The sequence below is a fragment of the Nycticebus coucang genome, chromosome 2 (genome assembly GCF_027406575.1).
Source record: "Nycticebus coucang isolate mNycCou1 chromosome 2, mNycCou1.pri, whole genome shotgun sequence".
In the NCBI taxonomy this organism is placed as follows: Eukaryota; Metazoa; Chordata; class Mammalia; order Primates; family Lorisidae; genus Nycticebus; species Nycticebus coucang.
The window spans coordinates 111,866,956-111,893,270 of NC_069781.1; the positions used below are offsets into that span (position 1 = coordinate 111,866,956).

The 26,315-nt window shown below is 46.3% G+C and overlaps 1 protein-coding gene across 5 annotated transcripts in view; it reads left to right on the forward strand.

The window, feature by feature from the left end:
- Positions 1 to 26,315, forward strand: part of SYK (spleen associated tyrosine kinase) — an 88,781-nt gene that overhangs the window by 22,120 nt on the left and 40,346 nt on the right. For 3 of the 5 annotated variants that reach the window (XM_053578989.1, XM_053579003.1, XM_053578998.1), the window contains exons 2-4: positions 8,567 to 8,678; positions 21,819 to 22,272; positions 24,310 to 24,470. In XM_053578989.1, the coding sequence (XP_053434964.1) occupies positions 21,859 to 22,272; positions 24,310 to 24,470 (575 nt within the window). In that variant the 5' untranslated portion in view covers positions 8,567 to 8,678; positions 21,819 to 21,858. The remainder of the gene's footprint in view (positions 1 to 8,566; positions 8,679 to 21,818; positions 22,273 to 24,309; positions 24,471 to 26,315) is intronic. The other 2 variants (XM_053578993.1, XM_053579001.1) reach the window with 1 other exon arrangement.

Sequence of the window (26,315 nt, forward strand, 5' to 3'; positions counted from 1 at the left end):
GCCTTTCTTATCAGCGGAGACTGACTGCATGAGGTCTCCCTGCACCTGCGCAAGCTGGAGACAGGCGGTGTGGTAGGATAGTGCATACCTACCTGGAGGTCCCCATGGCTCCCAGGGTGCAGACCCACAGGAGAAGCCCAGGTCATCCTGGGTGCAGTTTCACCAGAGGCTACCAGGCGGGCAGAAGCCTGTGCCTCACGCAGAGCAGCCTCGGACATTCTGTCAGCCCGAGTCCTCCCTGCAGTCCCCACTCCTCAGGTGCACGCCTGGAGCGATTCTGTCTCTGAACAGCCCTCATCTCTTTCAAGGCCCCCGCCAGAAACAGGCCCACATGTTTATTCTTTTAATCAGGAATGTATAGTTCTCTCAGTCCAGATGCAATTTATAAGTCAGGAATCATTTTTATCATAAGCAGTGCTGCCTAAGGACAGCCACAGGAGCAGCACGGCAGTCTTCCTGCAGCCAGAGCCTGTTCCTCCGATGGTAAAGGGTGAACTGAAGCAGTCCTTCGGTCAAAGAACTTCTATTCCTTGAAGGGTAGAACATTGGCCATTTTAGCAGTTAGAGGTTTTTGTGAACCGAATACTTTAGACAACAATCATAACTGAGTTTTTTAGTGAGAGCTGTCTGTGTTCCGTGTTTCTTATACACCATTCTTTGGTCCTCTGATCTCTCTGATCTCTCTCTGGAAAAGGTGTTTTGGTCTGTACTGTCCCGGCCATTCCGTTCCTCCAACGAGATCACTGCAGCAGCCAGTGATAGCTCATTGTTGCCCAGCTGCCTTGCAGTGACTAGCTTATGTGCGTCGTGCAGACCCTCCTGGTCAGACGGGTGGCTGGCTGATGGGGAGACGCCTTAATCTTGCTGTGGAGCCCACATTATGTAGGGTAAGATTTTTGCTTTGTTTTTATTTTTTATCTATTTATTTATTTATTTTTGCAGTTTTTGGCCGGGGCTGGGTTTGAACCCGCCACCTGTGGCATACGGGGCTGGTGCCCTACTCCTTTGAGCCACAGGCGCCGCCCTTTTATGAAAAAGCTTAAATTCTTTATGACTACTTTGTAATATATAGACAAGTAGAGACAATGGTATAAGGATCACACATATATTCAGAACTTAGTCATGGCAATATTTTGCCATATTAGCTTTATCTACTCTTTTTTTTCCCCTTGAAGTGTTTTTAAAGTGTAGCCATCATAAAATTTCACCCCCATGAATAATTTACTCTCTTTTTAAAAGATATTATAATGCAGATTATCCCTCCTAACATAATTAGCTTTATGTGGTACCCCTGAGCCGGCTTGCTGTGTAAGAACATGTACGCATGCCTTCCCGGGAGTGAGGCCGTCCCCACCTGACAGTGAGGGTGGGCCCTGAGCCATCCCCCCTCTGTCACTGGGACACCCACCCCGGATCAGCACCAGGGTAGCTCTTACCGGGTGCCTGGCACCATGCAGCCTCACGTAGATTGGCAGTGGAATCCTCACATCAGCTCTCCTAGCTGGGCTTCACTATTACGCTCATTTTACGGATGGGGAAGTGGAGGCCTAGTCTCCTGGCTAAAGGGAGTGGAGTGAGGTTTTGGATCCAAATGCTCTGATCCTGGAGCTGCACTCACGGCTGCCTTGCAGACCATCCGTCCTCCCCTACACATACTCAGGCTTCCAGTGACTCCGGGGAAAGGCACAAAATGCAGCTCGACCTTGCTGTGGGGTGAAAGGTAAAGGTGAGCATTGCCTTCCGAGAGCAAAGACTCAAACTTTGTAGAGTTATTTTTGTGGTTTTAATTTAGATGTCAAATTTTGTTAAAGGTTGTGCGTAAGAAGAGAAAGAAATTAGGATAACAAGGCCCAGGATTTCTCCATCATTTTGGACAAAGCCGTGATCAATTAATAAGCCTGTTAGAAAATCAAACTAGACAATGTCTAAATAAGAAAAAGTCTTGCTAACTATATTGCTTTTGGTGGCAGGATAAAACAAATCTGATTTTTTTTGTGCATTCCATACCTACGCAGTAAAACAGGGACCTGACATTTTGAGGCAGAAGCATCTTAGGACAGTCTCAACATTCCTGGGGAGAAAATATGGAAAGGATAGGCAGGGTGTCAAATACAGAGCCTGTGTGGCCTTAGGGACACTGGCCTCTGCTAGTGACTGGGACAGACATGGAGTGGACTGGACTGGGGCCCTGGAGCATCCTGGCTTCCTGAGATTTGAGAGAAACAAGCAGAGCTCCTGGCTGAAAAAGATTAATCACATCCCGATCACTTGTCCATCCGTTCAATAATTATAAACCAGATAATCATTTACTGATTCATTCAGATATTCGATGGGGTTATGGATCATCTTTTATAGAATAATCACATCTTAGTCATGAATCCATTTGTTTATTCATTTATCTGAAATGTATTTATGGACAGCCATTTATAGGCTGTGTCATGGGCATTAGGTAAACAAGGGTCCTGGCTTCACCCTGGGAAGAGCTTGGGAGTTGTCACTTCATCCTTACAAAAAGCTGGACAAGCTGAAAATCAGTGACTTTTCTTATCTTATCAGAGAACTGAGGTCCCAGGGCAGATGGACACCTAGAGGTCTGGAGAGATGGCACATCAGGGATGCCACACCTCTTCCCCTGGAGCAGAAGCTTTGGATTATGTAGATAGAAACTCTTAAATGGTGATTTTGGTGAATTTCTGGGGCTGACTGTGATATACTGAGAGAAAGAGAGGGAAACTCCTGTGGGTAGAAGTGTCAGGAGGGCTTCTACTTTCTTGGGCTTTACCTCCAGGGACCTTTAAGGGTACCCGGCATATGCTTTAAGGAGTGTGATGAGACATGCACACCCAGAAAGGACTGCCATGAAGGAGGAAGTTTAGACGCACAGACCCCTAGAAACAGGAGGCACAGCCCACCACACAAGGCAGGAGTGGAGGCAGAGAGAATGAGGGAGAGGGTGGGGCAAGAGCCCGTGCTTTCTCCAAGAAAGGTGGGGCAGGGCCAGCAGGCAGAGGCTGGTTTGAATGCATTCAGCAGGCCCTGTGGTGCAGGGCTGTCCCCAGTTGTCTGTTCCTGGCCATAAGATGTTACGGCAGCGGAACAGTGGCTTGGCTGTAAGAGCCTGATAAAGGAGGTACTTTGGGAGGGGGGTTTGGGTTGATTGGTTTGCACATGAGGAGTCTTTCACCCTCTCTAGAGATTATCCACTGCTGGGAGAGACAGTATCTCCAGCATCGGAAGGGCCACAGATGTCAAAACAGCAGAAAGGATAGAAAATAAAAAGGTGTGATTAACACAAACTTCGTTCTTATGGTGGAGATCTGAGAAAGAGCCCCTCGTGGCTCTGGCAGGGGAGGGAAAGAGTGATAATTATGAGGTGTACCTAGAGCGTTCTCTATAACCAAGGTTATTCTCCAGGGGCGCACTTTGCTACAGACCTACCTCAGCTGGGAAGTCCTCATAGTTCAATACTCTCCTGTCTTCCTATGTCACTTAAATGACCAAAAATCCCATACCTGACAGGTGTCAGAGCTTCAAGGAAATTGTATATAATAATATTTAAATACAATGATAATTGTATATAATAATATTTAAATACAATGATAATTGTATATAATAATTATATGTAATAATAACAGAGTCAAATATCCAAGAAGCCATAACAAACCTAACCGTGTATGTCCATTACACCAGCAAAATATATAAGGTGAATGTTGATAAGGAGAGAGAAACAAATCCACTATTCTAGTTGGAGGTTTCAGACTCCTGTCAGTAATTGATAGACCAAATAGGTAGAAAATCAGTAAGGATATAGATGACCAGGGCAGCACTGCCAATCAACTTCATTTAGTTGATGTTTTAAAAATATTTCACTCAGGCTCAGCGCCTGTAGCTCAGCAGCTAAGATGCCAGCCACATACACTGGAGCTAGCGGGTTCAAACCTGGCCTGGGGCCTACCAAACAACAATGACAACTACAACAGCAACAACAAAAACAAAAGCCGGGCATTGTGGTGGGTGCCTGTAGTCCCAGCTACTTGGGAGGCTGAGGCAAGAGAATCGCTTAAGCCCAAGAGTTTGAGGTCACTGTGAGCTGTGACACCATGGCACTCTACCTGGGGTGACATAATGATACTCTGTCTCAAAAAAAAAAAAAAAAAAGAAATTTTCACTCAACAACATAAGAATGCACATTCTTCTCAAGCTTACATGGAACATTCACCAAGACATAGCATAGTCTTAAAAAATATCTGTTAACAAATTTAAAAGAATAAAAGTCATACAAATTACATTCTCAGCACAATAGAATTAAACTAAATATTAATAACAAATGATAGCTGGAAAATCCCCAAATATTTGAAAATTAAACAACAGAGTTCTATATCACCCTTAAAGTTATATAATAAATTTTAAAAGAAATTTTAAAATATTTTGAACTGCATAAAAATGAAAATACAACTTGTCAAAAATTTTGAGATGCAGGAAAAGCTTAGAGGGAAATTTATAACATTAAGTACATATATTAAATAGAAGAAATATACAAAGTTAATAATATATTATTTCACCTTAGAAAACTATGGAAAGAAGAGCAAATTAAGCCAATACTAAGCAAAGGAAAAATATAATAAAAATTAAAGCAGAAATTATTGAAATGGAAAACAGAAAAATGATTTTTTTTTTTTTTTTTGTAGAGACAGTTTCACTTTACTGCCCTTGGTAGAGTGCCGTGGCATCACACAGCTCACAGCAACCTCCAACTCCTGGGCTTAGGCGATTCTCCTGCCTCAGCCTCCCGAGTAGCTGGGACTACAGGCGCCCGGCTATTTTTTTTGTTGCAGTTTGGCCGGGGCTGGGTTTGAATCCGCCACCCTCCGTATATGGGGCCGGCGCCCTGCTCACTGAGCCACAGGCGCCGCCCAGAAAAATGATTTGATAAAACTTCAGTCAAAGTAAACAAGAAAAATAGATAAGACACAAGTTATTAATATCAGAAATGAAAGAGAAATCATCACAAATGATGTCATGGAGATCCTAAGTATAATAAAAATATTGTGAACAACTTTATACTCACAAATTTGATAACTTAGGTAAATTAGGCTAACTCTCAAAAGATGCAAAGTACCGAAACTTACAGAATAAATGATAGCTATCCTGCATAGTCCTATGTTTCTAAAATTTAAATCAATATAACTTTCCCAAAAAGAAATTACCAGGCCTAGGTAGGTTCACTGGTGAATTCTACTAAATCTTTGTAGAAGAAATAATATCAATTTTCCATAATCCTTTCTAGAAAAAAGAAGCAAAAGAAACAGTTCTTAATTCATCTTATGAGTTCAGATTTGCCCAATACCAAAATTAGATAATAAATAGAAGACATGAAAACTACAAACCAATATCATTCACAAATACAAAAGCCTTCAATAAAACATGAGCAAATTGGCCAGGTGGGGTGGCTCATGCCTTGCACTCTGGGAGGCCAAGGCGGGTGGATCAGTTGAGCTCACAAGTTCAAGACCAACCTGAGCAAGAGTGAGATCTCCATCTCTACTAAAAATGAAAAACTGAGGCAAAAGGATTGATTGAACCCAAGAGTTTGAGGTTGCTGTGGAGTTATGACACCATGGCACTCTACCAAGGGTGACAAAGTAGGACTCTGTCTCCAAAAAAAAAAGAAAGAAAGAAGCAAATTAAATCAAACAATGTATAAAAAGAATAGGGTACTGTGACCAAGTGGGGTTCATTTCAAATATATAAAGCGGGTTTGACATTTGAAAATAAATTAATGTAATCCGTCACACCAACAGGCTATAAAAGAAAAATTATATGATTATATCAATAGGTACAGAAAGGGCATTTCACAAAATTTAACTCCCTTTAACACCCATTCTCTCCAAACTAGAAATAGAGGGGAACATCCACAACTTTATAAAGAATAACCACAAAAAACCAACAGTTAATATCATAGTGGTGAGAGACTGAACACTTTCTCTAAGATTAGGAACAAAGCAAGCCTGTCCTCTCTTACCACTCCTGTTAAACATCATACTGGATCTCCTAGCTAGTGCATTTAGCAAGAAAATGAAATAAAAGGTAGAAAGATTAAAAAAAAAACAAATAAATAAATAAAATAGCTTTATTCACAGACAACATGCTTATCTATGCAGAAACTTGAAAGAATCTATAAAACAACCCTTGTAACTAAGAAGCTAGTATAGCGGGCTTGCAGGGTACTAGGTCAGTAGACAGAGGTCAGTTGCTTTTCTGTATACCAGCAATAAGCACTTGGAATTTCAAATAAGAAAAATTACCATTTGCAGTAGCACCAAAAGGACAAAACACAAACAAACAAAAAAAACCCTTAGGTATAAATATTCCTTTTTTTTTTGAGACAGAGTCTCACTCGGTCACCCTGGGTAGAGTGCCGTGGCATCATAGCCTACAGCAACCTAGAACTCTTAGGCTAAAGTGATCCTCTTTGACTCAGCCTCCCCAGTAGCTGGGACTACAGGCACCTGCCATATGCCTGGCTTGGTTTTTTTTTTTTTTTTTCTTCCATTGTTTTCCATTTTCTTCCATTTTTCCAGGGTCAAAATAAAGGTAAATTAAGTCAAAATAGTGCTAAGTAGTACAAAAGAAAAGCATTGCTACCTGTAGGGGATTGAATGTTCTGGGAGCAGCAGAGGACACAGTACATAGACTGTGAAGCCAGATCTGAGGGAAGCCAGTTTGGGGTTTTTTTGGAGACAGAGTCTCACTGTCACAGTGGGTAGAGTGCCCAGAGTACCGTGGCGTCACAGCTCCTAGCAACTCAAAGTCTTGAGTTCAAGCCATCCTCTTGCCTCAGCCTCCCAAGAAGGTGGGACTAACACAATGCCACAATGCCTGGATTTTTTTTTTTTTTTTTTAGGAGACAGGGTCTCACTCTGGCTCAGGCTGATCTCAAACTCATGAGCTCAGGCAATTCACCCACCTTAGCCTCTCAGAGTGTTAGGATTATAGGTGTGAGCCACTGTGCCTCAGCCTGGGAAGCCTTCCACTCAGAAGGTGGCCTGGGTATTGGGGGACTTTTAACAGAAGAATGGTCCATGGATTAGAAAGAACATGTGGGAAAGGAACAAGGGGGACAGATGCTGGCAGCCAAGAGAGATGAGAAGGGAAAAGATATTACATGATCTTGGAGGCAAATGGTTGGGAAGTGAGATGGGTGGGATTGTCAGTGGGTTGACTTTAAGGCATGTGGGGAAGGAAGTGATCTAAGAGAACTTGAACATGTAAATGGATGCAGTTCATGGGCACAGCTCCACAGAACAAGGAAGCTCTCCGTGTTTGGTAGGCAGGGTCCTGAGCTTGCATTTGGATGGGTTGACTATGAGGTGTCTTTCACCACCATATGAAGAGAGTCTCTAAAGGCTGTAGGTGAGAGAAGATGCTGCCTTCAATACTGGCTCAATACTTACCATGTGCTCTTCAGCTAACTGACCTTGCTGAGCCTTGACTTCCCAGGTCTGTGCATTGAGGATAACCTTTAGGGATGGGGTACAGACCGGCCAGCGAGTGCCCTGTGAGTCAGGTGCTCATGGAATGGCTGTTCTCATCATTGTCACTGTCTTCCTGGCCGGCGCTAAACATGTGGTCATTTTCACAGGTTTGGGGTGACCACTGGTACTTTTCTGAACACATCTCTTGTGAGTGTCTAACCCCACCGCAACCACAACTCCTTCCAGCGCCCTGCTCTACTGACGGTTCCTTCCAGTTTTGCATGTGCGTGGTGTCTCACTGCCTTTTGTGGAGCAAGTCCTGGTTGAGCTGTTGGTGGCTCTTCCAAGCGTGGGGCTGGAGTGGAGACTGGAGTGAGGAAGAAATTCAAAGGCTGCTTGTTTCCCAGAGTGTGGGAGTATTTAATAGCTGATTGAAAAGTACCCCAGTCTTGACTCAAGAGTCTTGTCAGAGGCCCTCCATAAAGTTGCATATTTTGGTACTTTTGCTACTACCTTGAGCGGCTGTCTTCCCAGGAGGTCTGGGAACAGGGAAGGGAGAGCCGGCGCCTTGGCTCTGGCCTTACTCAGTGACCACCTCTGCTTGACCTTGCTAAGTCTCCTGGCTGGCAATGAGCATCCCGAGGTCTTCTTGAAGGCTTTTTCAAGCATCTCCCTCCTATTTGCTTCAGCCTTCTGGTTAAATTTGGTACATCTTTTACCTAGGACTTTTCACAAATTGTAAAATAGCCAGGAAATCCTAATATACTCTACCTAGCAATTCAAGACAAAGTTGGCTTCAGTAAGAACCCTTGGGAGAGAGTATTTCCTGACCGGCCAAGCCACGTGCACTGACTCTGTCCTGACCTCGGGTTCTAGAAGGGTCCGTGTCTCTGAGCATTCGTTACTTCATTTTGAATGTGCAATTATCAGAGGCCCTGTGCTGCCGGGACTTCACACTTCTGCTTTCTGGCCTGTTTTGCATGCTGGCACTTTGAGGAAAAGGCCACTTCCCTAATTACGGACACATCCCCCACAAGCCAGGAAGCACTCTGCCTTGCTGATGCTCATCTTCTGCTTTCTCTCCATTTCAGCTGTGTTCCTTTTAAGAAATTTCCTCCGGATTGTTGTGATTCTTCCCTTCCCACACTCCATGCTGCCTGGCACCTGGGGTTCCAGCCCTGAGTTTGAGTCCAGGAGAGGAAGGTAGGTCAAATTCGTAGGAATCAAGCGTATTTTGAAACTCTGACTTCAGGCCTCTGTGCCGCTGAGGGTGTCGTGGAGTGATTCCTGTATTTCATGACCATAGGTGCTTCCCTCCCACTTGCCACCAGCCTTCTTCCCGCTGAGCATGTGCCACCTTCAGCGGTGAGAACGGGCGGGGTGCCACCTGGGACTTGCCTATAAGTTATCATGGGCCAAACCATCTTTCTCATCTTCATATAACCTTTGTCAGTTTCTTTAAGCATCAGGTATATTTCTGTCTCAGGTTTATGAAAGACACAGCTATGAAATCTTAGGAGACCACCATAAGCTTCTATAATATTTTCCAGTCATGGATCACGCATAATTATTTTTTAACTGGCTAGAGAAAAAAAATGGTAGTGATTTTTTTTTTTTAAACATCCATTCATTTCAAATTGGGGGATTTTACAATCCATGTTCAGTGTGCTCTTTTTGCTTAAATCAGGTGGTTTGGTCTCTCCGGGAGCTGCAGGGTCCCTGTGAAGGTATGCTGTCCAGGCGGAGGGATGGAAAAGTGAAGTAATAGTGCCTGGAAGCTGCAAACTTTAGCAAGATCTTACAGGTCAGACAGAAGAAGTCAGGTCTGCTGACTGTTGTCCCTGGGACCCCCTCATGGCCTCCCCCCAGAACTCCCACTGCCTCTGTTCTTCTGAGTGGGATGGGTCTTGGAATTGGATTAGAAGCAGATCAAGGGGAGCTCTGTGACTCTGCTGCCCTGCTCCTCATCCCTGTGTGGTTTATCCAGACAAAGACCAGTGCGCAATCTCAGGCATTTTCACTGTGAATTCTTTTGTTTAAATCTGGTCCATTCTTTGTATTTTTCCCTAGAGGAGAGTGGGGGATGAGATGGCCCCTGGGATACTGGGGAGACATCTTTGGACCTACTCGGGGCCAAGATGAACCCCAGCTCCTGCCCCCTTCTGTTCAAGGCAACTAACTCATGAGGGACTTTGCTAAGTGACAACCTTGGATGTGACTCAGTGCATGTTTAATTATGTGCCAAGGCTAGATCTCTCCGTAAGAGCCAATTGTTCCCTCCCCGCCTCCGAGTGCACCTGTACGATGCGGTGCACAAGTCTTCCCCTGGAGGATTGCAGACCTGACACCCAGGTGGAGTCTGGAGAGGGGCTGCCAGGGTGGCTCTCCCCACCCTGCACATGGACAACGGTGGCCCAGGTCCAGCTAACACCCCCTGCTCCTGGAGGTGTGGTCAATTCACTTCACCTGGAAGCAGGAACCCTTGGGCAGGGAAGTACTGGGTTACAGCAGAGATTCTCAAAGTTACAGAGCTTCAGAGTCACCTGGGAAATTGTTTAGAATACAAACTTCTACCCCTGGCTGGGGTCATTCCTCTTTCTCATGCAAATTAATCTAACCCACAATGAAGTTGCCATTTACCCACATCCTGAGACTTGTTTTCTTAGCTTCTCTGGGCCCACTTTGCTCAGCCGGGCTCAGATCCTCCTGTCCAAAGGGCAGTAGAAGGCAGAGGCCTGAGGCCCACACTCAGGAAGCACTGGGCTTGAGTGCGTTTGTGGGCTACAGCTGGATCCAACAAGGTGGTTTTGGCCAGTGCCATTAAGAGAGGAGAAGAGGGGTGGATTGTGAAGAGCCCAGGATCCCTTTTGCCTCCCTGTTGGGGAGACAAGGAGGCTTATTTTTCTGTTCCCCCTGATTTGCACACAATAAATGCTCGACAACACATGGGATGAGGCAATAATGTATATTTTAATATTAAGTACACTTAGGTGGGCTGGTTGCTTATTTGTAACCTAACATGTTAAAAGTATCTGTGATTTGTGTTAATTATGTCAAGGTGGGCACAGAAAAGAGGTGTTTGAACGTCTCTGTGGAGCTCGAAAATGTCTGTATGTTTTTACTTGATGCGTTTTCAGGCCTTTTGCGTTCTGAAGGCACAACACAAGAATTTGGCTTTGACGATTTAGACAGTGTTTTCCAGCATCGCAACATTTCTATTTCTAAGTGTTAGTAAAAATCACCCTCCCCAGCCTTAGCTCTGCTTTTTTGTTTTTGAAATGTGTGTCTCTGTGATCTAAGAAGTCCCCTGTGCTTGGCTGCATATGCGGAAGAGGGGACAGCTCAGCAGACTGGGCATGCTGCAGGGTGCTGCCTGCGGAGACCAGGTATCTGGACAGGAGGACACCCAGGCAGGCCTTGGGAGGCTGGGGACAGGCCCTGGAGGGTGCTGTCCTGGCCAAGTGTTATCTGCTAATGAAGCCTGGAGGGGGACAGGAGGCTGACTCAGCCCCCACCCCTGGGTTCTGTTCCTCCACATTGAGGCCACAAGCCTGAGTCCACATGTTTACATTTTTGTGCAAAGTCCCACTGAGAAGTCAGGGCCCCAGTGCTTTGCAGACTAGTCAAGGGTGGTCATTGGCAAAGCCTGTTGCTGGGTGTGATGGTCCCTCGCCCTAAACTTGCTTATTTCTCTGTAACTAACCAACCAGTGAGAAAGATAGATTCTCCCCTTCGCTGGGCTCATTCCTCTTTTTTTACGAAAATTAATCTAACCCACATATGAAGTTTCCTTTCACCCAAGTCCTGATACTTAATTTTCTTAGCTTCAAGCTGCAAAGGAAATTCCCAGGCACGTCGTAACAGGACCACTTTGCATTGAGGTAGCTGTGTGGTTCAAGTGTAAAAAACCTATCATTTTGCATCTTGCTGATTTTGTTCCCTTAAATGGTATGGATTTGTCAGAAATTGTCCCCAGATGTTGTTTTCCCAGAGAACCACTTACTCCTACCACTGTCAGCCCAGTCCACATTACATGAGGCACCCCCGTGGCGCGGGGCTGTGGAAGTGATCCACCTTCTGGCTGGAAACATTCTTGGCAGGAAGTGGGAGGGGCTGGGGCACACCTGCAGGAGCCATGCTTCAGCAGGTCTCAAGAAAAGCAGACACCTCGGTCTCAGGTGTGAGGCCCTTTGATAGCCAGGACGGTAGAGTAATAAAAAAAGAGGTGTAAAGACATAGGCTGACTCTTCTGGTTCCATGCCAAACTGGAAAATGCTGAAAATAACACAGATTTGGGGAACAAGTGTAATATTGCACAAGCAGAGTCTTATATAGAAGTAAGTGTTTTTTTTCCCAAAACATCCAAGGTAAAATTGTGTATCTTCATGAATGAGGTTGAGTCTTCTCAGAGAAGGTAGTGGTGAGGGGAGGAAAGTTCCTTATGGTCAATCCTCGTCATTTGTGGATTCCATACATATGAGTTCACCTGCTCACTAAGATCTCTGGCAGTCCCCAAATCAATTCTCTCAACATTTCCACAGTCATCTGTGATACACAAAGTGGTGAAAACTTTGAGTTGCCTAACACATACACTGAGGCTGGACAAGGCAACACCCTGCCTCCTTGTTGAAGCCATCGTATTGTAGACAGGTGTCTTTTTTCTCAGCCTATTTAGTGCAGCGTTTTTTGCATTTTTGTGCTTTTGCCATTTATAATGGCCCCAAGCATAACGCTGAAGTGCTGCCTGGTGTCACTAAGCGCAAGAAGGCTGTGATGTGCTTTCCAGAGAAAATCCTAAATACGTGTGCTAGAGAAGCTTTGTTCAGGTGTGAGTTATACCATTACTGGCTGTTGAGTTCAATGTTAATAAACCAACAATATCTATGAAATAAGTTGCTTTAAATGGAAACACATAGAAAATAAGGGTATACATTGAGTGGTTGACAAAAATCTTTTGACCAGCAGATTGTAGGAACCTAACCCCATATTTCCCTCAGGAGCAATAGTTCAGAGTTTGTGAATTCAGTGTTCATGGTGACTTCATAAAGCCTGACTACTGCGAGTAACAAGAATGGACTATATTTTGTTTCATGTAAAAGGTGGAAAGAGTTAGAGCCAAGAATAGTAATAATGACAAATGGAGAGAAGAGAAAGAGAGAGAAATAACACTGTGAAGGTTTATGCGTTATTGTGTTGTTCAGGACAGTACATTAACGTGAAATCTGGCATCTGCCTTTGATTCTGGGTCCCATCATCTGTAAGATATTGTGGCGCTTGCAGGTTTGGGGAGCCCATCCACTAACTGTCTTCTACAGGTAGATATGGAGATGAAGGAAGACAGGTTGAGGTAGGCAGCTTCTAAGAAGACATGCCACGTACACTTAGCTCAGCCCCTTTCTTCCTGACCTCCATCCTACCTTTCCTCACCTGCTCAGGACCAGAACATTTTATTCTGACTCTGTCAGAGCTTAGCCTCTAAAACCTTGCTCACTCACTCCCACCTTTGGGGGCCTTGTTTGTTGACAATTTATTCAAATAAACTCTATTGTACATGCTATATTATCTGCTGCTACATAATAGATTACCCAAACTTAGTGGCTTAAGCCAATAATTATCATTTGTTATCTCTTATAATTTCTGCAGGTTGGGCATTTGAGCCAGCTGGGCTGGCTCAGGCTCTCCATGAGGTTGCAGTCAGGTGTCAGCCAGGCTACAGTCTCATCTGAAGGCTTACAGAGGCTTCTCATATGGCTGGGCAGTTATTGCTGCCTGTTGACTGGAGGCCTCAGCTCCTTACTACATGAGCCTCCCCATAGAGCTGCTTGAGTATCCTTACAACATGGCATCTGGCTTCCCCAGTGTAAGTAATCTAAAACCCATGGGAAAGCTGTAAGGAATTCTGTAGGCTAGCCCCAGACATTCCACACCATTACCCTGCAGTCAGCCAGTCAGTGTGCTGGGGTGTGAATACCAGGAGGTGAGGGTTGTTGGGCACCATCTTGGAATTTGCCTGCCATGTATACGTTTCAGCTTTCCAACAAGGGCTGCAGTCCTTTCCTAGGGTCGCCTCTATTCTAGGCAGTAGGGAACAAGATGGTAAAATGTATTTACCCAATGGAATTATCCTAGTGGTATGGGGGAACACAGGCAAAAATAGAAAAAAATAGAAAGTGATAAAGCCCTGGCAGGCCAGAGACCTGGGTGGGCAGGGGTCGGGCGGACATGCAGGGCTCAGAGCCTCTTCATCATGTTGATAATCACACTGGCTGTGCCTCTGCAGGGGGTGACACTTTCTTCCACCAGAGTCATGGGCTCTGTACAGGTGTTTCAGCTGCTTGCCCAGGTGTGAGCATCTGTACCTAATTTTCTATTCAGGCTGCCCCTAGCAACAGGTTTTTTTCATTAACTCACATTTTCTCTGAAACAATGTGCACATGATGGCAACCATGGAGCCGTTGCTCTTAATCTATAAAGTTGCTGTGTAATGAGCTAGAACTACACAAGTGATATTGCCCAAGCTAACTGCATTTTGAATGGCAAAGGTTGTACAATCAGCCTTAATCCTGTAAATGGGGAAATGGACTAAAGTGTAGTTGAAACATGGACTAAAGTGTAGTTGAAACATGCCGGTAAGTGCAAAATGGTACAGTACACCTTGAATGAGACCTGTGCAGCATGACAGGTTGCAAGCTGACTATGACAGCCCCAGGCCCCTCGGGGATGGAGCAGAACCAAAACCAATAGAAGACATTGGTTCCTTTCTAGAACATTTAAACCCTCATAATGCACCATGTGCACCCTGATTGGCACCAGTAGGCAAGGAAGCATTTTTATCTTTGGTTCAGTCCAAGCCTCCATTGACTCCCTGCCATCCTCCTCAGGGTGTGGGTGTGGGTGTGTCTGCTGGTCTCCCTCCCTCACACACTCACATGCTCATGCACACTTCCTGCACCGTTTTTTTCCTGCATCCTTCCGTCACTTGATCTTTCTCCACTCTATTTAGAGCTCCCATCCATGAAGTTTCATTTGCCAGGGGCTTCCTTGCACACTGTCCACTTATGCCTGCAATTAGTTGCAGTGGCTATGGTATTGTTGTCATCCCCTCTCACAGGTGGGAAGCTGGGATGCCATTGTGCCCAAGTCATACAGAAGCTGGGATGGGTGGCCAACGTTCCTGACACACAGCCTCTGGCTTGGCTGCTTGTTGGCCAGTGGACGCTACCTCCATGGGGTTCCATTCTTTCCCGACCCTTCCCATCCCTTGCTCATCAGCAACGATGTGAGAAAATTAGATAAGGGAATACATTTTCAACTAATTTATTGGTGAACACCTAGAGCAGTAGAAGGCACACATCAACTTGAGTAGAGTCAGATTGCCCGCAGGGGACCCGTGGCAGCGTTTGGACATAGTTCTCAGTTGTCACAACTGGAGAATGGGGTACTTCTGGTATCTAATGAGTGAAGCCAGGGATACTGCTAAACAGCCTATAGTGGAAAGACAGTCTCCACCCCACCCCACCCCACATACACATACACATACACATACACATAGAGCAGAAAAAGAGCCAGCCCAAACGTCAAGAGTGCCAAGGTTGAGTAACCCTGAGCTAATGCAGTGAACGGTGCCAAATAGCAACAGGGGTGGAAATATCCAAGGGAGGGGAGCTGGGTAAACCCAGATGTCTTAATATGTAAATCGAGGGTGGGGCACAGGTTTCAAACCACTTGTGAAAAAAGAAGATTTTCATTCTCTTGTAGCCCAGCAGGGATATTGGACAGCTGAGGCCACCCAGGGCTACGTTTGGGGACCACTGGGAACCAACCATGGGGCAGTGGCATCACCAGGGCCTTGGGCAACATGAAATTGTGTGGGCGAAGTGCCCAGGACCGTGAGAGCCCTTGAACGATGTCAGTCGAAAAGACTGCCCAGGCTTGGAAGGGCTGCTGAGAGCAAGCACTTGTAGGTGGTTTGGGGGAGCAGAACTGGCTGTGTTTTGTGTGTCCTGTGGGCAGATGAGGGCTTAGTGTAGGAGAAGGACAGGCAGGGGTCAGATAAGAAAGCGTTTTCTACCACCTGCTGAGGTGGGTGCCCTTTCCTACAGAAGCCGTGAGCTCGTGCAAGAGCCAAGCCCCATCCGAGGCAGCCACAGGGCTGGGGCATCCAGAAGGTTAGACAAGAGGGGTTCCTGGGTGCTCTGGCTCTAGACTGTGGGCCTTCACCTGAACACACAGCCACATTTAGCATTTATGTTACGAAAACAGTATATAGTTGACCCTTGAACATCATGTGTTGGTACTATGCGGGTGGATTTTTTCTCAATATGTATATTGGAAAAGTTTCTGGAGATGTGTGACAACTTAGAAAAGCTCACAGAGTAGCCCAAAAATATTTAAAAAGTTAAGAATAAGTTTATGTCATGAATGTATAAAATATATGCAGACACCTAGTCCATTTATTATTTACTACCATAAAATAACACACAAATCTATTATGAAAAGTTAAAATCTTATCAAAACGTATGCATAGAAACTCTTACAGAGTGCACATGGTCCCATTACAGTTGAGAGAGTTGTAAACAAATGTAAAAATGCAGCATTAAACCACAACCGACTGCGTAAAGTTAACCGTGGTGCGTGCTGCACTGCTGTAGTGACCTCCCAGCCACCTCCTGTTGGTATTGTGAGCTCAAGTGCCGCCGGCCTCCACTTAACACAGCAAGCGACACCGGTCACCTTCATGCCAGCAGTTCCTCTCTCCAGTACATTGAGTGTCACGGTACAAAGTGATTCTCTTGCAGTTCTTAAGTATTTTTTATCCTTGCTTCAGTGCAATATCATAAACCTTGAATAACACCAGGGAACCCATAGGAAGTGCCACTAGTGATGCTGGAGGCATCCCCAAGAAGCAGAGGAAAGTTGTACATTACAAGGAAAACTGGAATTGCTTGATCTGTACCATGGATTCAGGTCTGCAGCAGCAGTTGCCAACATTTCAGACAGATGATTCATCCTACAAACAGGTTTCATAAACTTACGGCATCAAGAAATATGTCCAGTACTGTAAATATATCTCCTCTTTGTTATGATTTTCTTAATAACATTTTTTCTCTAGCTTGCTTTATTGTAAGAATCTAGGGTATAACATGTAGCACATACAATATGTGTCATCAGGAAAGCTTCTTGTCAACGGTATACTATCGGTAGTTAACTCTCCAAGGAGTCAAAAAGTTACACATTGATTTTTGATGGTGCACGGGGTCAGTGTCCCAATCCTTGTGCCGCTCACCGGTCAAGTGTACGTTCACTATGGAAACTCTAAAGAGGGAAAGATGTTTGGAGAGCACTTAGAGATCCATAGATCTGCCATTCAATTCTATAATTCCTCTACTAGGTCTATACCCAGAAGACCAAAAATCACATCATAACAAAGATATTTGTACCAGAATGTTTATTGCAGCCCAATTCATAATTACTAAGTCGTGTAAAAAGCCCAAGTGCCCATTGATCCACGAATGGATTAATAAATTGTGGCGTATGTACACCAAGGATTATTATGCAGCCTTAAAGAAAGATGGAGACTTTACCTCTTTCATGTTTATATGGATGGAGCTGGAACATATTCTTCTTAGTAAAGTATCTCAAGAATGGAAAAAAAGTATCCAATGTACTCAGCCCTACTATGAAACTAATTTATGGCTTTCACATGAAAACTATAACCCAGTTATAACCTAAGAATAGGGGGGAGGGGGGAGGATGGGCAGAGGGAGGGTGATTGGTGGGATTACACCTACCATGCATCTTACAAGGGTACATGTGAAATTTAGTAAAAGTAGAATATAAATGTCTTAACACAATAACTAAGAAAATGCCAGGAAGGCTATGTTAACCAGTGTGATGAAAATTTGTCAAATGGTCTATAAAATCAGTGTATGGTGAAAAAAAAAAAAAAAGCAAAGAAACTCTAAAGAGGAAAAAGCAGTATGTTTCCACGGAGCAGGATTTTGTGAGCATTTGATAAACCCTGAAGCATGAGCCAGAGGGTAAAACTTTCCAGATCGTTGGAACTTACATTTTTGGGCAAGGGCCGGCTTGTGATGATGCCATGACAGTAAGAGATACCTTAGTGAGGTTAAATATGAGTGGGAAGCAACTGGGGTGGGGAGAGGCAGCCAGCTGAGATTGGATCATCAGGATACAACTCTCTGTGGATGACACTGAGCTGAGACCAATGGCCTGAGAAGGAGGAAACGAACCAGGGGAAGGTGCAACAAGAGGGACGGGAAAGAAAGGCCTTGATCTGTGAGAAGAAGGGCGGGGTGGTGGGACATGGTGAGCAAAGGGCAGCTGGAGGGGCTCAGGATGAGACAAGGAGAGGCTTGAGACCAGGGGGAGAAGGTTTGGGATGTGACGTGGAGGGAGAGACACCTTGTGGGCATCACTCTGCCTGCAGGGTGGAGGTTGCGAGGGCAGGGCAAGATAAGCCTTCCTCCACCTCTAGATATTGGTGGCTTCCAATATCTGGGGCAGCTGCAGGACAGAGGGAGATGTGATAGGTATCCTGGGAATGTGTTTTGGAGGGAAACTGCTGAGAGCATCCTGGAGACCAGCTTGTCCACACTCCAAGGTTTCCCAGCTCCATGGCGGAGTCAGGTGGAGCTTGGATCCTGCAGGGACTCCCTGCTTCTTAGGGGAAGGGAACTGCTCCAGCCTGTAACTAACTGATGCTTCTGGAACAAAGCATGTTTCTGGCTCAGTGGAGTAGCCATGACGGATGAGGGTAGGGAAAAACTCTTGAAAGTTTCTAAGGTCTCATCCTGAGCACCTGGTGGTAGTTGGTGTCATTTCCTCCATTAGGAGAGACCAAGGGAGGACTGTGTTTGCTGGCGGTTGGGGGAAGAGTCGTGAGGAGTCAAAAGCTCCATTTGGGGTACATGGAGGTCACACTGCCTGTTGCACACCCAAGTGGTGACATCAGGTAAGCACCTGTACAGGTCAGGAGCTCAGTAGAGAGAAATGTGTGTCTGTTCACCAACAACAGGGTCCTGTGTTCCAGTAGCTGTCCTAGGTACAGCGATGTGGCAGTGAACAAAGGCTAGACTATTCTCATCCCCAGAGCTGGCCCTCTGTGGAGGGAGTGAAACAATACTCAAGTTCAACAGTAAGTCATGATACGTTAGAAAGTTGACTATGGAGATGTGCTGGGGAGAAAAATTAACCAGGAAAGGAAGGTGTGCAGCCCAAAACAGAATTTCACATCAAAAATATTACTTCTACTAAATGTGCATTTAACCTATGTTATAAAAAGCATCCCTCCCAAAGGAACAAGGGATTTGCAGTAGTTTGAGGAGCGCACCTGGCACCTGAAGATTGGCTGTGCTGCAAAGCTTCCTGTGCAGGTGTGCACCAAGGTACAGCCCAGCAGCTGAGGGGCACAGGTGGAGTCAGGGAGGATTGGGGGGCCTGGTTCTGGGGACCAAAGGCCTTTTTCATTTCTCAACTTTGTGCTATTGAATAAAGTGGTTCCACACGTGGAGAGAAATAAACTGGGAATGTTGAATTAACAAAAGCTGGAGCAAATTCTTAGCCTTGTGGAGGAGAAAATTACCCAGTGAGCGTGAAGGAGAATTTGAGCTGCAAGCTCGCATTGTGGCCAGGGCACGCAGGAAGGAACACTTGCAGAGGGCCTGTCTGGGTTGGGGTGAGGGGGTACGGAGACGCCATAGCTTGGCCAAGAATAAGGCTAAGTGGAAAGGTAAAACTTTCTGGGTTTGCCAGACTGAATGAGAGCTGTTGTCTGAAAAGCAGAGCTGGAAACAGCTGTCTGGGCCACCATGAATGGTGACTAGAATGGAGATGACCATCTCCTGTCAAGGTGGCCCAGGGAACAGGGCATTGAAGACCAGGGCAAAGCCCCAGGTGGGCACCAGGAGGTGCCGGCCCTGAGAAGCCACGCGCGGGGGCACCACAGACACTGTTTATTCTCCCAGTTAGACAGTCTGGGAGTGTTCTATAAGCTGTCCCTGCATTAGGCCAGCCCTCTTGTCCAAACCACGATGCACCCAGGTCAGCTCCCCAAAGGAAGTCACAGGCCAGAAAAGGGCTACTTGATGACAGTGGTGCTGACAGAGTGCAGGCCTTGGGAACAAGTCTGCAGTGTGCCTGCAGAGCGTGGTGTATGCAGGGGGAGGCCTGCAGGTGCCCCTGGGCCCGTCACAGCCCATCTCTTCTCCATCTGACTCGCCTCAGTCCTAGAACCCATGTAATATTAGTGACAAACCAATGAATTAATAGTTAAAGTTTACATAAATTAAAAAGTATTTGTTAACATTTTATTGAAATATTGTTTCTAAAAACATCGCCATCTGAGTTGGAACTAGTAGTGCAGACAGCTACTTTGCAGCTACACAGGAGGGACCTGGGGACCCACAGAGGGAGCCGTGCATCAGGCCAGGTGCACAGCAGGAGTGGTGCTTGAGGTGGTCTGCAGGGAGGGCTGACATGGCTCCCCAAGCAGAGAGCGTGCTGGCACCTTGGTAGGGGAGGAGGGCTAAGGCCAGGGTGTGCAGGACAGCAGAGGAAGGGGCACCCTCAGGTCCCCAGGGGATGTGCATGCATGTGGGAGCTTGAGGAGAGATGGGCTGGAGGTGAGGAGGTTGGAAATGACAGCTTAGATCCAAGGCCAGTGGAGTGTGCAAAAGGGGGGCCTTTCTTATGAGAAGGAAAGATGGAGGTGGGGACCTGAGTATGGGAGCACTTGCCTAGGGGGCCTTGAACATGGGACACATGAGTACGGGGGGCACCTGAGTATAGGAAGGGGTGCTAAAACTTCAGCAAAGCAGGAAAAAGAGGAGAAATAGAATCAGAAGAGAAATATTCCCTTCAAAAGACACTCAACTTCCTGGTTTTTCAAAGATGTCTTCTTGTTAAGAGCATTCTTAGATTCAAGAGTAAATGTGATCTGTGTTTAAAAAAAAAAACACTGCTGAGAGATGAAGTTTTCTGAAAATTGTTGGATAAAGAAAAATTACTCATTGATAGTTAAATATTGCAAGAAGCAAGAAAATGATTTTATACCATCAAATTATAATAAAACTCATGCATTATTTGGGGCTCAGCGAGGGTATGCCGATTTGAGGATATTGTCTAGAGAAAATACTATTACCTATATCAGGCTGGTAGTCTTATGCTTTGCAGCCCCTTGTAATATAATTCATATTAAGAAGAGGATGTTTAACATGACTGTGGCAGGTGCGTGCGTTTTGGTGGGTATGTGTGTGTTGTGTGGTATGGGGGCTTCAGGAGGTGATGAAGGGATGTGCACTCCAAGACGAGTGGATGGAGTCATTCAGATAATTATCCATTGATAACAAGTCCCTTTTGGTTAAAACGTTCACCTCTTTGGATACTTTTGGGACTGGCACTACATATCCTCATTTATAGTCATGACTAAGAGGAAACACTCTCCATGTTGGAAATTCATTGACCCCTTTCATTTTCTCTCCTGAAATGTGTGTTAGTTTAATTCAAGAAGTGTCTCTTCTGTGTCAGACGTCCTCTCTGGCTGTGGAAACTGCACTCCCCAGTAGTAGCCGGCAGATGGGAAATAGTGTCCGCCCAGGAAGTGGTCTGGAGCGGGCAGGGAGAGGACAGAGTGCCCACCCTGGGCCCAGGCCAGGGGACTCTGGGAGGACTTTTCTCTTTGTGTCTCAGGAGGCAGCTGTTGTCTTCCCACCCCAGGCTGAAACTGGGGAGGCCTTGTGGTGACCACAAGTCACAGTTTTGCATGGCCTGCAGATGTGTCTCTCACTTCAACTTTGGGGTTCAACTGCAGTGTCTGACTACACAAAGTAGTCACGTGTAGCTCACGTAGAAAAGTCTTTGGTAACAGCGTCCCTAGTAAGACAACTGTGATGAGGAGCAGTTGGTTCCAGCTCAGGCTGCTTCTGCCTCTTTTGTGCCATTGTGACCCTCGGGGTAAGCTTGAGAGTCCTCTTTTGCAATAGCAGTTCTTCTGTTTACCTCTCGTTGGGGTATGTTTCTTTTTAGAATTCTTTGTCTTCATCAAAAAAAAAAAAGAAAGAAAAGAAAAAGTAGTTAAATCGGTCACTTTCATCAAATGCTGTTTGTAGACTAAACACATTCCACCTGTGGTGTTTGGAAACTATAATAATATAATATAATACAAATGTAATACAAAGGCAACCACGTGCTGGGAAATCCATAAAAGGAGCAGCCTCCGCGCTGGAAGGATCCTGCTCCAGTTTGAAAGTGTTCGGGTGGTTTTAGCAAACATTCCTGCGGCTCCGTCCCTCACTGCAGTTCTCCATCTCTGTCTTGCTCCAGGTGGACACCTGCTCAGGCGTGTGCCCTCTCGCTCTGAAGCATGGCCGGTGGCACAGCTGACAGCGCCAACCACCTGCCCTTCTTCTTTGGCAACATCACCCGGGAGGAGGCAGAAGACTACCTGGTCCAGGGGGGCATGAGCGATGGGCTCTACCTGCTGCGCCAGAGCCGCAACTACCTGGGCGGCTTCGCACTGTCCGTGGCCCATGGGAGGAAGGCACACCACTACACCATCGAGCGGGAGCTGAACGGCACCTATGCCATTGCCGGCGGCAGGACCCATGCCAGTCCAGCTGACCTCTGCCACTACCACTCCCAGGAGTCTGACGGCCTCATCTGCCTCCTCAAGAAGCCCTTCAACCGGCCCCCCGGGGTACAGCCCAAAACCGGGCCCTTCGAGGACCTGAAGGAAAACCTCATCAGGGAATACGTGAAACAGACGTGGAACCTGCAGGTGGGCTTCCGTGGCTGGTCCTGCTCCCTGGGGCTCCGTGACGCCACACAACTTCCAGTTGCTGGAAGCACTCTCTGTCTAAATAAGCACAGACAAATGATCTTCAAGCATCAACTTCCAGAAGACAGCCTTTCCTCTTTCACTAATCACAGTTGAGAGAGTGGGCCCCTTCATGTCAGCAGTGTGGGTTTCCCCACTGCAGGGAACCACTCTGTGCCTGGTGGGCCCCTTCAGGGAGGCACTGGCTTCTATTTACCTAATAGTCACACTACACACATGATAGGCACTTGATTTTATAGCTGCCTGACATTTCCTGTAGAACTTTCTGTGCCAGCACATACGTGGCCACCTGGTGTTGCCAACTACACCCCATAATTTATTGAACTAGTACCTATTGTTGGGTACTTCTGCTGTTCAGAGATAATGCTAGTCATGTTGCTTTCAGTCCATCTTATGCTAAGCTTGTCTGCAATGTCTATACGATAAATTTCGAAAGGGTTGGGTTTGCCGCAGTGAAGCTTGGGTAACTTGGATATATTGACAAGGGGCCATCCAGAAAGCTCGCAGGGGTTGTGATGCTTTATATCCCTGCCACGTTCTTAGTAGCCCTGGGTGTGGGGAGCTGCAGGTTGGGTCGATAGTACGCGCTTGGACTTGGTGTTTAGCTGTATTGTGTTTCCCAGACGCGTGCTGTATGCATTTTGCTGTCTTACTCAATGCGTAAGATTTATGATAGTATTGACTTTTTGAGGATTATATGCTCCTTTTATACCCTTAATATGTTCTGTATTAAGTTCAGCCTTGAGGACAGATTCTGCAGTGCTGTGTGCCTGGTATTTTTCATGAGCACATACTGGAGATGTCTTAGACCCTCCTTTTTCCTTTAAATCAGATCTATTGAGTTATAATTAGCACACAGTCAGTTCATCCTTTCCAGGTGTACATTTCTATGGTTTTTGACAAAAGCATCAGCATCTCGGAAGACCCTCCCCCCCACTACAGCACAGACGGACGGGAGCTCCATCGCCCCATCTAGCACCCTGGCGCCCTCCCCAGCCCAGGGAGGCACTCCTCTGCTCCCTGTCCCTGCAGTTTTGCCTTTTCAGAGTGTCACACAAGAGCAGCTCCACAGCGCCGAGCCCTTTATATTGGCCTCCTGCACCCTGCATGTGGCATGATGTACTTACTATTCAGGTCTGTTCACACGTCTGTTGTCTGGGTCTGGCGCTGCTGAGCTGTGTTCTGCTGCCTTCCGCTTTCAGCCTCTCTGCTCACTGTGTCGCAGACCCTTGGAGGTGCGTAGCCCAACACAACTTTTGTCCTTCAATTCATCCATGGACTAAGACATGCTCACCATACCCGTGTTCCCTCCTAACATGCCTTCTCCTTCCAGCTCCTGGTTGGGCTGCTTGTGTTTTTATTTTTTGCCCCTTCTTCTTCTTTGTTATGAATGCAAATAATCAAACTTCGACTCTTCGTTAACTACAGTAGAGAATATCTTTTCTCTTCCACTAAAATTCACTTAGCTCTCTACCCCTTTTCCTGTTTTTGATTTGCACCTATTATTTCCACATGGTGAGATTTTTCACCCTTGCTTTCCGTGATCACATTTCCTGCAGGTATCGCAAGCACGTGTGATGCTCAGTCAAGCCTTCCAGAGGCCGACGGGAAAACACATGTGCCTTCATGGAGCACATCTTTGAGCTTCTTAATTACTATTAATTGATCAGGACAATCTGTCGAGTGGACACAGTATCCTGACAGACTAAGGCAGGAGCCTCATTTTCTAGACCTCATGGGTTATTCAACATGGTTTTCCAAGTCTTGCCTGACTTTGAAAAGGCCATTCTCTTTATTCTAAAATTGATTTTGTTTATTTTCTTGTTTAAGTAATATACAAGAAGCTTTCTGGTTTATTTGATAAAGGAATAAGTGAATGGATGAATGATAAATGAATGAAATTTGCTCCTGGAAAGTGCCACCTGTGTCTTGTTCTTTCCCTGGTATTGCTCAGCCCGTGTCCCTCGTCCCCACCAGGGCCAGGCACTGGAGCAGGCCATCATCAGCCAGAAGCCACAGCTGGAGAAGCTGATTGCCACCACGGCCCACGAGAAGATGCCCTGGTTCCATGGAAAAATCTCTCGGGAGGAGTCTGAGCAGGTTGTTCTGATAGGATCTAAGACCAATGGAAAATTTTTGTAAGTATTGTGTCTCTCCCCCTTCCCTCCTCCCACAGACTTGCTTGGACAATCAAGGCTAATTCCGTCTCCCCGTGGCTGGACTCCCGTGACCCGGGGAGGGGTCCTGCATTGTCATCTGACAGTTTGCATGCTGGCTCGCCCTGTGGCTTGTGACCTAGCATTTCTTTTGCCCTGTCTGATCCTAAAATTAACACTCTTTGGGGGTGTCGAAGCACATAATGTTTAAAGAAATGTTATTCAGCCCTGTATTCTTCTTTTAATGGCAAACAGAGGATGCATAACAATTTCTGTGGCTATCTAACTAGATTAAAAATATCACAGTTTGTTCACTCAGACTTCCCTTGTGATCTCACCCTTTACTTCTATTTTTACTTGGAACTAGGTACTAACAGGACAGATATGAAAGAAAATTTCTTGGGAGGAGAGTATGTGAGTGGTAAGCTCAGGTTCATGTGTTTCGGGCTTATGAACGCCAAAGCTAGAAGGTAGGAGTCTGGGTTCTGCTTGTTGTTATTTTTAATGGTTTGATATAAATCTAAATTTAGAAGGTCCTGAGATACAGGCCACCTCGAGCACAGCAACTGTCAGGGGAAGGGAAGGAGCTGTCTTTGGGTGGCATCAGCCTTCTCCCCCGAGTGGTCTGGTGGAGGCAGCAGAGTGGGGTGGCCTTCCACAGAAGGAGCTCTCAACCTTCATTCATCACCTCACAGTGTCCCCACAGAGATGCTTACTGGGGGCACAGAGAAAAACCCGCTCCATTCTGGCCTTGAAAACTTAAACAGAAACAGCAGGGCAGCCTCAGGGTCGGCCATGTGGATGAGCACCCAGTAGACTTCGTGAGCTTTTCCTAGAAACAGAATTGTTTCTCTGAGTGTCCATCTATTTTAAAGGATTATCCCCAGACTTTACTGTAATATCTCTTCTTTAAAAAGTGATCTTAGCCAGGTGTGTTGGCTAAGACAGGAAGATAGCTTGACTTCAAGTCCAGCCTGGACAACAGGCAGCACTGACTAGGGTGATGGTTTTTAGTAGAGTGCAGAATACTGTGAGGGGAAGACATTCCCCCTGGTGTAGGCCCCTACCAGCTCATCTTCCCTGAGGTCTGGGCTTCTACCCTCTTCTCCACAGTAATTTTCAGCACAGATGTCACAGGATTGCACACGTGGCATCTTGGCAAGTGAGGTCAGCCCTAAACAGCATGATCCACATGAAGGACTGCTGACTTCCCTCTGGTTAGGACGCCTGCTCTGGGCTCCCCGGCAGGTAAGCTGGCCACACAGCAGATTCTCTTTTCAGACTTGTCTGGACACAGAGGCTATACCAGCACGGGCTTGAGGTCTGCTCTCGCTGTTCTTTCCCAGGGACACGTGTAAATCCCATGCAGAAGGCAGGAAATCCCACGCGCAGCTCTTGTTTGACAAACATGCCTGTCTGCCCTGCACATGTCGTTTGTGCTCAGAGCACTTCCATCTTCCCATCACTGAGGCTCATAGTTTGCACTGGACATGCCTAAACTTGCCGTGCGTCCAGGTCAGCTGGTGTCAGAGCTGCATTTTCACCCCCCACCAGCTGTTCTCCTTGACGATGTTCTTACTCCACTTACTTTGCAATTGGCGCTGACCTCTCAGATAGCGGTATCCGAGGCCTTCTCTCCATGCTCCCCTGGCTGTGCTCCCATCAGACTGCAGCCTTGCCCGGGGACTGATGGTGCACAGTGCCCTGAGCTCAGGCCCGGTGTCAGGCAGGGTATTTAACGAGATGGAGGGGCCCAGCAAGGGGACAGCCAAACCTGGCTTCAAACTCAAGTTTCCACGTGTGTTGCAGGACCTTAGGCTGAGGGGG